General features: G+C 40.2%; 1 protein-coding gene across 3 annotated transcripts in view; it reads right to left on the bottom strand.

Moving 5' to 3' along the window:
- Positions 1-438: 438 nt before the first annotated feature.
- LOC116843029 (43 kDa receptor-associated protein of the synapse homolog) overlaps positions 439-12,765 on the bottom strand; it is a 17,880-nt gene continuing 5,553 nt past the window's right edge. Inside the window, exons 2-10 of one of the 3 annotated variants that reach the window (XM_032813029.1) lie at positions 10,806-11,022; positions 7,205-7,356; positions 6,158-6,304; positions 5,743-5,902; positions 4,851-5,051; positions 4,338-4,436; positions 3,239-3,445; positions 1,530-1,729; positions 439-860 (exon numbers count right to left, since the gene is read on the bottom strand). In XM_032813029.1, coding sequence (XP_032668920.1) covers positions 653-860; positions 1,530-1,729; positions 3,239-3,445; positions 4,338-4,436; positions 4,851-5,051; positions 5,743-5,902; positions 6,158-6,304; positions 7,205-7,356; positions 10,806-11,022 — 1,591 coding nt within the window. In that variant the 3' untranslated portion in view covers positions 439-652. The remainder of the gene's footprint in view (positions 861-1,529; positions 1,730-3,238; positions 3,446-4,337; positions 4,437-4,850; positions 5,052-5,742; positions 5,903-6,157; positions 6,305-7,204; positions 7,357-10,805; positions 11,023-12,765) is intronic. The other 2 variants (XM_032813030.1, XM_032813031.1) reach the window with 2 other exon arrangements.

Raw genomic sequence — 12,765 nt, 5'->3', positions numbered from 1 at the left:
ATTATTTCCCGTTACAATGTCGAGAGATAAAAAAGAGAGAGGATACTAAATTAAATTAACTAGGAAAGTTAAATTAACGATAATAATACTTCCAATGTTAAAGATTTATATACATCTTCTTCGATACATTTAGGAGTATATGCAATGTTATATTAAGAAAAGTTATTTTTTGTGAATTTCTCTAAAATAAATTCTCCCATTAGATGTCGACTTTCAACGTGTATCGAAAAGGTGTGTCAATTGTACTTTTATTATGCGATTGTATTAAAAATTTGTCTTTGATTATGATTATTTTGATATTTTCTTACGTTACCGCACAGTTCAAGATAATGATTACTATTTGGGGAACTAGTTTTATAGAGATGAAAAATGTTAACAAGAAACGTGACTCGTAGTTTTCTTCTTTTGTTATTTTATTGTAATTTCTTTTAGTTATCGTTTAACGATAACATTCTCAAATTCGTTGTTGGGAGGGAGGGAAAGCAACACTCGTTAGAGCGGTTCGAGGCGTGCACTCTTTATTGCCATTAAATCTCTTTGCATCATACTACTTTCCGTTGGCTCTGTTTCTCCTCTTCCAAATTATGATCCTTAAAATTATCTAATCGCATGCGAATGCCAACGCGTTAAAATAAACGAAATCCATTGTGTTTTAAACGCTACTCGTCGCGTGACAGTCCTCAAGTGTTGCTAGGCTGCTGGCCCTCAATGACGCCAGGCTCAAGGAACTATGATTTAAAGTATTCATGCCATGAGGATCCTCGCAATGCAGGTACAGTCGTGAGCTGACAGATTTGTGGCAGTCGGGACACAAACGTTTTTTCTTCTTGTCGCGTCTCTTCAAGATGTCGTATGCGCATCTGCAATTGTTACGGGGAAATAGCAGAAGAAATATTCTTTGGATTATAATGTTTCGCTCTTCTACGTCATACACTTGACGAATTCTATTTACAATTTGCGTCTTATTCTCTCGTGTAAAACTACGGCTGATAAGAACCCAGTAAGCAAGGAACATTAAATTGACGTTTAGAAACGTTGACTTCATGTGCATTGTTTGGACATTTTTTAATAATATTGCATCTATATTTTTCACATGTTATTTTGCGATATGATTTTTCTGAATGTTGTTTAAACGTTTTAAAAACATTACAAAAAATATATTTTTCAAATGTTACTTTAACATTTATTTGAGATCAATGCAATATTTTAAAAATATTTCTGACGATTAAAACGTTATGGTAACCCTATTTCAACATTATTGAAACTTCCAAATCGCGGTCAAAGTGTGTTCATAATGATATTCGATACAGTATTAAACACTACATATTTGACAATATTACAGATTCTTGAATATCATTGTGGTAATTCTTGCTTTCTTGGATTTCTTGCTTACTGGAAAGTCACTGCAAAATGTTGTTTACGATAACGTTGCGACGAGAGACATTCTTTGCGCGGATACTATTGCACGATTTATTTCAATTTGTCTACAAAAGAGAGAGAGCAGAATGTAGTTTCGAAGTTTCTCCTACCTAGCGTGTAATATGTGAGAGCATGGTAGTGCTTCCAGAGAATCAGCTTCCAGACCGAAAGGCTCATTACAGCTTCCGCATCGTAACTCCAGATCTTCCTCCATCGCGGTCGCTAGTCTCTCGTGATGACCTTTTTGCTCCTCATCTCCCAAAGACCCGTAAATTCGCGACAGTCTGGATCTAACTGTCCGCACCAAGAGCTGTAAGCAGTCAGAGCCTCATAATCCCCTTCTGAATACACATCTTTCACAGAGAATCGTATATATATTATATGTCCCCAGTTGCGCAATCCGTGTCTTTACAGCGACTCTACAACAATCCACGTTTGTTCTCCGCCTTGTCGTTCAACAACGTCAACCTAAATCCAGTAATCTCTATCTTCTTTAATATCAATCCAACTTTATTTTAGCCTGTTTTAAAATCTCAACTGTGTCGACAACTCCTCTAAGCGTCGCGTTTAATTTACTTTGGATCTTCTTTAATGATTCAGAAAAATTATGAAGAATTTTTTTCCACACAGAAATGATATTGTAGCTTTTCTTTCGTACGAATCTTTTGAATTTTTACCATTTATTCGAATAAGGTAGAAATAGACGCATAGTACATTTTCTAACAGCAGATTTTTCAGTTTCTAAAATAATGAAACGGAAGGATAATAAATTATAGATAGAATGTCGATATGTTTCTTGGTCACAAAATTCGATAACAATGTATGTTTACTATAAATTACTATAAAATTCTCGCCTTTTATTTCTACTTCTATTGTGATTTTATACGACAGAGTCTTTCGTTTCCTTTAACGAACGACGCAGTGTTACCGCCTCAATTTGAAGATTTAACAATGATCTTTACTCGAACTCTGTCGAGGTGTTGATGAACCATACTTAGCACTTGGAGGTAAACTTGTATATATTGCGTTTGCGTTACGTGTGCGCATACACAGCGTCCAAATGGAGAACCGGCTCCATTGATTCGTGGACACAAATAGCGCGAGGACTCCAGATGCACACGGTATGAGTGTAGTAATACATGCATGGAATACTCGTGCGACATATCAGTCGCGTAGTAGTGTGCCGATGGCTCTTTTGGCATTTCATTGGAACTCGCGATAGTCATTACACGCACGGATAAACGTTGACGACGGAGCACGCCGAGCGTTGCTACCGCTTAATCGAGATTAGTTTGTCGCGTTGCTTTTAGTATCTTCAATTTCTCAATCGAAGATCCATCTTGAACAATCTACGATCGACATTAGAGAGAACTGCTGTCTGTAATTTTTGCAATTTATTCTAAATATCGCTCAGATATTATAAAACGAAATATATGACAGTACATCATCTCACACACGCATGCACACTATTTAAAATCAATGAGAACGAGAGGGAGGGATAGAGAGAAAAAAAGGAAATTCGCTTTTTCCTTGGTACATATGATTCGTTCTAAGTACTCAACGTGCGAAAAGTTTTACTGCGATTCCTGAAGGCCGAAGAAAAAGGGAGAAAACCTCCAAGTTTTCACGTCTAACGGAAGGAAATTGATTTCACAGTACGTCGCATTTTTCTGACTCCCTCTCTCTCCCTCTATCTCTCTCTCTCTCTCTCTCTCTCTCTCTCTCTATCTCTCTCTCCTTCCCTCTTGTAGTCTCCCTGTTTCTGTTAAATGGAACGAACGATGGGCAGCGCAATTCGCAATCTATACTGGCAGTTTACCTTGGCGCCGACCGATCCCGCCACCTCCAAGAGTCTGGTATTGAATTCAAGGGGTCTACAGTTGCATATCTTGTGCTGCAGCCTGAGAGCTTCCAGGCATCTCGCTGCGCCGTCCATCGCTTCCATCTGACATAGTCGATCGCCGGTTGCGGCCGCCGAGCCCATCGCGCTCTCGTACTGTCGAAACGCTTTCTGCAATATGCCCATCTTTATCTCACCGGTGTTATCGTCCCGAGATGCGAGTCGACGTACGCGATGCGTCAACTAAAAGCTAATTGTGTGCGCAATCGCCAACTAAAGGACAGATCAAGAGTTCGAGAGGCACCTGATTCGCCCGCGAATGGAAACGCAGTCACATGAACTTAAGAGTCGTAATTATTTAGAAGCACATTACTTCGTACATAGAATTCATTTCTCGAGAATATTTCAAGTTGTCTCATGTGAGATACGTAGAAGTGTAAAAGGAAAAGAGGCAATGGAGCAACTATATAGGGCAATATTTGGAATCGTTTTAACCTGAACCCTCTACAGTATTTTTGCTATTTGCTTTTTAACAGTGTTTGGGGTTTGTAGCGTCAAATAGGGTATGAAAGCGGTATGCATTGCAAGCGTGACGCAGCGTTAAAATTGCTTTTATAACATGCGTGACATGCAAAGGAACGCCCCAGTTATAGCGTGTTTTTTTTTTATTGATAACAGGGCACCGTATATGACAGTGTTCGTGCGTACAATGAGGCTGTGAATGGTCCCAATAGAATCACACAGCACTTGACGCGAACGCCGATAAAAAAAATTTGTCTATAGAAGCGTTTTTTCGATGCGATATGCAAATAAATATATTGACGTTATTTCCCGTCGATACTCCAATTTGTTCGTATCAATATATGTAGGAGAAAAGAGAGGAAATTTTTTTCCCTCTCTTTTCCTTGTTTATGATACATATATATAATTTATATTAAATTAGTATGATTGATGATAAATATATAGAAAAATAGGAGATAACGTTATTTATATCGTAAAAAAATTTAACTGTCGTAGTGAAAGACATGAGTAGGGGTTGTTAAGGGAAAGACATAACAACAACTTATAGCAAACTTACATTTATGTCGGACTTCTTCCTGTAAATGTCTCCCATAATACGGATACTTCGGGCATAACTAGCTTGGTCACCAGAAACTAGTGACAGCCGCGTCGCTTCCTATCAACAATGTATAAGTAAGGGACCCATATAACGTTGAGCATTTGTATCATAACAGTGCTGAGTAATTATTACAATTTATTTCGACAACATCTATATCTACGATAACTTTCATAAGTCGTACAATAGAACACTCGATATTTTAGTGCTTTTCTTTCGTAAGTACTCGAGTATTCGACAAAACACAAATAAATTGTCACGTAATTAAGACGAAACTGGTGTAAAGTGAAAAAATTATATATATATATATATATATATATATATATATATATATATATCCGTGGAGAAGTTTGCGATATCCTCGCGATTCGCTCAAAGTCGTTCGAAAAGGCGAAAGTTTCGCAGTGATTCCGTATCTTTGATCTGAAGCCACATAAGTTTTCCCTCCTGCGCGATTCTCAATCGAAACTTTACCGAACAGTAATCGTGAGCGTCGCCCAGCTCGCCCTTTTTCCGCAGCGCCGCGGCCATCTGTAATAACGCGGCCCTGTGATGACGTGAATTCAGGTCTCCCAGCTGTAAACTTCTGGAAAGATCGTAAGCCCTCGCCGCGTATCGCGCGCTCTTGTCCGCGTCCTGTAATCTACAGTAGAGTTCCGACAGGCCGACGTACACCTGAAAAAGAAACCGCATTATCAGAGTAGGCGATTGTCGCGTCACACGAGCGAACTAGTTAAAAGACTATCGCGAAGAAAATTTCCACACATTTCCTCTATCTGAGTATACTTCACGAGAGAAGAGAAGTAATTATGAACTTTTTCTCGAGTCCCCCTTTCTTTGCCGGAGCGTTACAAGTTTGCAATATATATCTCTTTATTTCGCGAAGGCATGTATGTATGTAAAGATGAAGCGACACGGCTTTCATAAGGACGGCATCTTCCGGCAAATTACATTGGCATTCCGTTATGGAACAGCATGCCTAAGTGAACGATAAAGGAGGGCAAAAAAAATAGATACAAAGTCAAAATTAGATATTTTATAACAAAGACAAATTATTCATTTTACTTATTTTTGCCATGTCGAATTTGATTCTGGCATCCTCTTTGACGTTTTATTGTGCATTCTAAAAAATTATATTAAGTACGCGCTGCGAACAAATGAATTAGAGATGCAATTGATTGAGACTACTCCGTGACAATACGCGAGATGAGGCACGACGGAAAACGGATTCTCGCGAGAGCGCGACGCGACTTTTCTAATCGTCCTGTGCCATCCGTTAATTAGCGAACGTCGCGACATAATGCGCGTCGCTTGACGTGCCCGCACGAAAAAGAAAACAAAGAGGCAAACAAAGAGACCTAATTACCTGCAGTTCTAAGGAGGGATCTTGAATGGAGTGGGCGATTTTGTGGGCTCTCTGAAACGCTTCCAAGGCTTTGCAGAATCCCGCTAACTCTAAGTGGACTCTGCCTACAGTTAAGTGAACTAATCCAGCAGTGGCGCACTGATCACACTCGTTATACAAGCTGCGTGGATGTAAAAATTACAAATGTTAAATCGCGACACACACATATACGGATATTCAATAAAAAAAACGTCATCGACAAGTTTTCATACGTTCGTCTATTGATCGCGACTGACTATTTCCCTCGACTTGTAGTTACCATCATTGATCTCACGATGCGAGCCATACTTTCAGGCGCATTTTCATTTGTACATATAATTTTTCGAACATTTATCGGTATAATATGTCTGTGGAAAAACTTGAAAGATGTTCAAACCTGTGCCGAGCGTAATCTAACGCTCTATCCAGGGCGCCTAATCTCTCGTGTGCTCTGGCTAAGTTCAAGTACGCTTCTGCCCGCATATTCGGCGAGTCCAACTCTTCCGAAATGCATAACTGTTTGTGACCAAACTCGATGCTGTCCCTGAAAGGGAAAGAATCCATGTGATAGAAGCGAAAGAATCGGCAAAGTTCTCGTGAAAGCTGCGAAGAAGTTGAATAGGAAACAGACAGGTTGAACGTAGTTATTTTCGCGAAAAATAATGGCAAACGGAAAAATAATTGGATAATTAACGTTCGATTAAATTATAATTCATTCTTATGTGCTATAACAACGAACGATAGATTATATTCCTTGCGATGCAATATGTTCCATTTTATGTTCCGATCCGCTCGAGTTCAAGTCGAAATCGCACTCTCGATCGTAGATTGAACTTTAGCTCAAGAGAAAAAGGATCGGTTTTTTAATATTCCGTCGATAGTAGTTAGGATAATATAGGTTATACAAGCAAGCTCAAATTATATGGTAATGCACAAGAAATTATCGATTGAGGAAATGTGTAATAGACGATTATATAAGATAAAAGTACACAAAGAATGAGAGAAAAAAAGTATTTAAGAAATAAAGAGAAAAAATTTAGTCATCGAATGAGATAAGGAAAATGAAAGATGATACACGGACTAGTGTAACTTTTACTTTTCCACTGACTGCACTTTATTCAAAACATTTCGCACAGACTCTTTGCACAATCTGTCACTTCTCCAAATGATATGCACGTAGTGTTAAAATTCAGATCGTCATGATAGAACATCGACAACAGATTCACGCTTAGTATAATTATGAATGTATAATTATGAATGCCCAGGATAAAAATCTGTCTCTCAGCATCGGGTCGATACCTAAAATTTAATACTTAGGCCCGACACAAGGCCGATCGTAAAATACTGTTACGGAGATCCGCCTGATCTGTTTCTGTCTCAAATACAAACAGACAGTACAAACAGAAGCGGCAAATCTCGTGCTTTATCTCGTTCCATAAAGTACCTGTATTTGCCCCAATCCATGTACGCCTGATACAGGTATCCCAGAAGAGTGAATTTATCCTCGCGATGTCTGATGCTCTTCAATGCGCCCCTCCATTTTCTAACCGCGGCCTGTTGTTTATGAGCTCGGTACAATTTCAGACCTTGCTCCACCTGAGGCACACGAAATAACAATTCCGGCGCTTCGTGTCCTAATTTACAGTGCGCCGTCGATTTAGTAGATATATAGCGTATATAACGCGAATGCGAACGGTAATGCGCGATGTAATGCAGCTTTTTTTGCGAGGGACAACGAGGGACGTATCGCGGCGAAAAGCGATTTCGAGGAGGCAGTAATGCTGCGGTACAGAAAAAACGGTGAATTTTGTTACACGCCCGTCGCCTTTTCTAAATCACTCGTCTGTGCAAAATCTACGTCGACCGATTTAACGCATCATCTCTGCGCGAGCCCTTGAATTTCCGCCGATTGCATGCGTCCCTGTACTTTTTTACCCGATATCCCGTGTACTTTTTCACGGTCAATTATGGTCAGAATCCACATGGCGGACCTTGAAATCGATCCTCATGAAACTGACATTGAGTTAGTCCCAACCTTCTCGAGCAGAGACGTAACATCCAAGAGCGCATGTGCATGTCAAAGAGGAAGTCGCGCAAACTATTAATACGGGCAATATTAATAGACGATAATTTTTTTTGTTACAAAGCTCATTCTACACGACTTATCGCATAACTTTACAAAATTTGACAAGTGCCAATGTCATTGTAACGTTAAAAACCTTAACTATCGTGATATCGAAAGATAAGATATTGTTATGTATGTATTCTGCAGCATAATATCGAATTTCGAAGTTTTCTCTTTTTAAAATCATAAAATAGTTTTTGTGCTTTCAAAAGTAACGAGAATAAATTAACCGACATAGCAGCGAAATGAAAGTTTTGTATACAATTATACATGCAACGTATATAAAATACGCGTCTTCCGGGCAAATCGAGCATGAAATTCAGAATTTTATGTCGTCAGCCGCGGAGTTTTATATTGGCGGTCGCGCGAGCTCCACATTTAAAATTTAATTTCCTCAGAATTACTACTTGGCGGTTAAATTAATAACGCAAGCACACCGCATCGTGCCAATTATGGGCCGCGCGAAACGGGCTTTAGATGATAGGTGGTTGCGCCAGGAAAAGGAGGTCGAAGTTGCGATACGCGTGGTGCTCTTTATCACGCAGTAATAGCCCTAGCGTAGATAATGCGATGCATACGAGCCGAGTCAGAAGGCCGTATCGATTCGACCCTGAACTTTGCCCCCGGCAGATTAAACTCCACGATAAAATATAAATAGCGTCTTGAGGTACGTAAAAATGTATATGCGTGCGTGCGCGCGACCGAGATAATTTCCGCGCATTAGAACGCGCAGAGAAGATCTGGCAGAGATACGCGCACCATTTCACTCGCTGTAATCTCGGCAACCCTATGAGCCGTCGAGAAACAACATCGACTCGAGGATATAGCGTTCCTGGAGGAGTCGAACGGCGCTCGCATGCGAGTAGTTGCGCAAACGAACACACACACTCTCTCTTTCTTCCTCTCTCCTTTTCCCTCCTCTCTCTTTCTCTTTCTTTCTCACATCATGTCACGGTGAAACCTTGCGTTTGTAACTGTTGGCATAATAACAGGAGAACAGGATTTTTAATGCTACGGCCTTGACATTATTGTGACATTAATTATTTTATGCGCGCAAGGATACACGTGACGCTTTATAATGGAAATTAGCAACTATGCGAGCGTAAGGGTATAAATATTTCGCGGTCACTTATCGGGGATTGGGAGGTGGAGGCTTTTGAGTTGCGTGGATTTTCCTCCGAGACGACGATATCAATCTTCGTGGGCTTTGCTAAATAGCTAACGACCGTACCGCGTCGCGTAACTTCGATGAAAACGTAAATGCAAATTACGCTCGTTACTATGTAAAGCAGACATCATGGATCAACTGTCAGGCGTGAAGCGCGAAATCATAAGTCTCGCGAGGTGAAATGTATTCGGAACGTTAAGCACAACAGTAGTTAAGTACAACAAGTACTTCGGTTTTAGTGGTTACGAAAGGATAGCGTGACCGCGGCTACGGCATGCACATCGTGAACTTGACAGTGACCGATAAAGCGTGTTCGCTCGCGAAATACGCCTCGTTATGTGGCCGTCATGTCCTTTTGTTGCTTGAGAGGCCCTTCAGTTACTGTTACTCGTTTGACATATTACACCTCGGGCTCTTTTGATGCGTTAAACCGGTCCGATGGCGCAGCGTCGGTTTGAAACAGCGAAACATTTCGGGAATTGCGCATATTGAGGTAACATTTTGAAACGCGTTTCTTAAAATACGCGCAAGAAATTTATTAATAAAGCGACCCTCGAATCGCGACGAAATATACAGCAAATTCTGAATATTTGTAAATCGCGACGTATAATTGTCAAGCCTTTCAAATGATATTTCTCCAAATTCTCCCCGCACACATACACAATACACGCGTAACTAAAAGAGCGAAACTAAATTAAACGAATGCAATGTTATATCCCCCCAACACAAGCGCATAGTATTTACATTTATGTAATACTTCGTTTAATCATTTATACATGCCAAATCGAAGGGAATCGATATAATTTTGGTGAGAAATAGACATTTTACACTCGTCATATTTTCTCTACTATTTCTACATCGAGTAAATGTTACTTGTTTCAAATATTTTATAAGTTTATACACAGGGCGTCTGACAATTAATGACACACAATTAATCACAACTCATCTGCCGTCACGCGCACGATTTCGTCCATTAATCTATTTTAATTAATAACTCAAAATTTTACGTGGTTGTTTGCGAAATAGTAGAGGAATTTTGTGTTTACTCTGTTGAGTTTCACTTGCACACAACGCGTGTGTCATTGTCAGACAACCTGCATATATCTGCAAATCCATCATAAAATGTTCGTCACAAGTACCAAATTTACTGAAAATTTTGAATCATTATGAATCTTAATAAGTTTAGTACTTCAATCAAAAATATTCAATTAAAACCAAAATTCGGTTTGCTTACTATATAGAGTTAAACCAATTGTTGTTGAATAGAGTTTTATAATATTTTTGTAAAAAGAATAAATTCTTTTGAGTATATGATAATGAGCTTTTCTGAGATGGTAAGAGAATACATTTGAAGACTATTGTTAAGAAAAAATTCTTTATTGAAGATAGCCATTGTGTAAAAGAAGGAAAATGAACTGAGTGATCATTTTTCTTAGCAATAAAATTATATTTTTCCGTGTGTGTATATACCTTTACACTTCCATTTTGTCACTTTTGCAATTTGCACTTGAGATTCTATTTAACGAACTTCAACGTCGCACAATGTCTCGCAGCGAGCTTCTTGTAAGCAGAAGCTCATCTCTACTAAATCCAACTATCCGTTTCAACTTCCCCAAGAGAATTAAAGAAAGGAAGAAAGAGAGAGAGAGAGGGGAGGGAGAGAGAGGAGAGGGAGAGAGAGAAAGAGAGAGAGGGGGGAGGGAGAGAGAGGGAGAGAGAAAGTGACAGAGAGAATAATAATGAAGTACTTACCCTCCTTCGGGCTAATTGTTGATCGAGCCGTTTCCTGCAGCCTATGAGACACTCCCATATACCAGCGCCCGACCTACCATTTTGGTAATGGCCGTTACTACCGTTGCCGTTCTGATTTCGGTAATCCTCCTCGGAGAAGTCACAAACATCGAGCGGATGCCTCGATCCATCAGGGCTACCCAGCAGCTCGGTCGCCGAGAGCTGATGACTCGCCGATCTGTGGTGCATTTTTCAAACGATGCTCGGAATTAGTTGCGTTCGCGAGTCGATTTTCGGACGTCATGTCTCTCTACCGCTAGCACTTTGTCCTTCGCGTCTTAACAACGCACTACTTGATAGCATGTAGTTAAGACCACCCACGAACTGGAGCAGTAACTCCCTCCCTGTACGCCCTCCTACCTCATAAATCATTCGGAGTTTGACTAAAGAAAATAACGGTAATTAGGGGAGCCTCGTGGCGAGGGAAATTAATTTCGACGCTGCGCCGTTTCTCGAATGCGCGAGTCCGATATTTACCACGGAATCCGTAAGAGATGACATAATCACTTGTTTTGTGATGGAATCATTAAGGACCAACGGTCAATAGCTATTTAGTATCTCTTTTCATCTATCATTGGCTGCTAAAGGGTGCTCGATGGTACTGAAGGTCGATTCGAGCAATCGTGGAATTCCATGCCCTCCATGAAATCCGATGAGAGGAATTTAAAGAAGACGTAGCCGAGTGCCGTACGGTATTTTCACAACATCGATCGCTTAAGTTCCGTAGGAATCCTGAAATTGTTCTCGCACCCGGCTGATTTATACTCCCGATATGACAAAGTGGGACGTTACCGTCTTCTCGCGAAAACCTAATGCACAGTTGTGTGCCCGATGTAAACTAGCACAGATATGACATTATCGTGTAACACAAGCGAAAGTTGAAAGGATATTTGACAAGTAGTGCCATTCTGCTGGCATTTTCTTTTCTTTCTCCCGAGGTATCAAACGTTCTGCGATCCTCCTACCGCAGAATGTCCGCGCGAGCGATTGCATCATCATTCCGGATGCAAAATATCTTCGTCCTCGATATTTTGCGGACCCATGTCAAATACCGGTGTTAGATGATGGATGTGGGCGACTGACCTCCTGCGGGTTCGATGTGCGCAGACTCTTAATTTATTTCTAGGACGAGCGGAAGGAGCACGCGGAGATAAACCGCTTTTGGCCGCCGTCCCAGAGGTTGAGTTTGCAAACTGCGCGTTAGGGAAGTTACAAGGTATACAGGGTGTCCCATCCTTATCAAGTTATATTTCATGTACGAATTTTTGGGTCGAGTTCGACTCGATTTCGCTTTACTGAAGATATCGCAAAATTTTTCCAAAAGACGCGCTTATAAACTCCGTAATTAATTATCTCGGTATTCAAGTCTTGAATCAAAGCATCGTTGAGGTAAAGTTTACACAAAATTAAGTGAGAACGAAATTTTATTGTCTGCTGGCGCCTTTAGAGCTTCCTTTCTGGAATATACATTTCCTCGATTGCAGTTTGGAAACTGCTACACTTTAAATATTTTCACGAAGGAAAAATCGACCTCGTAAGAATGAATACGATTGAACGAAATCTAGACGGTAAAGTGATGAGATACATCTGGAGCACCCCATAGCATTAGGAGTTCTTACCTAGCTAGCTACCTACCTACCTACCTTACCTTACCTTACCTTGCCCTACCCTACTGCAATACGACCCACACTGTATATCACCATCCCGAGAAAACTGAAATTTATTTATATTTTGCTTTTCAATCCCCCTGTCCCTCCTCCCCACATACAATTTGTACCGAGACGCGACAAAATATTCCGTTATGTCTGCTTGTCATCAGCTACATCGGTTCCTTGTACACTACATGAAACATGCGCAGTATATATATATATATATATATATATATATATATATATATATATATATATATATATATATATAT

Source organism: Odontomachus brunneus, unplaced genomic scaffold (genome assembly GCF_010583005.1).
Source record: "Odontomachus brunneus isolate Ranch 3 - 2012 unplaced genomic scaffold, Obru_v1 Obru_scaffold_029, whole genome shotgun sequence".
In the NCBI taxonomy this organism is placed as follows: Eukaryota; Metazoa; Arthropoda; class Insecta; order Hymenoptera; family Formicidae; genus Odontomachus; species Odontomachus brunneus.
This window is presented reverse-complemented; position numbering and strand designations above follow the sequence as displayed.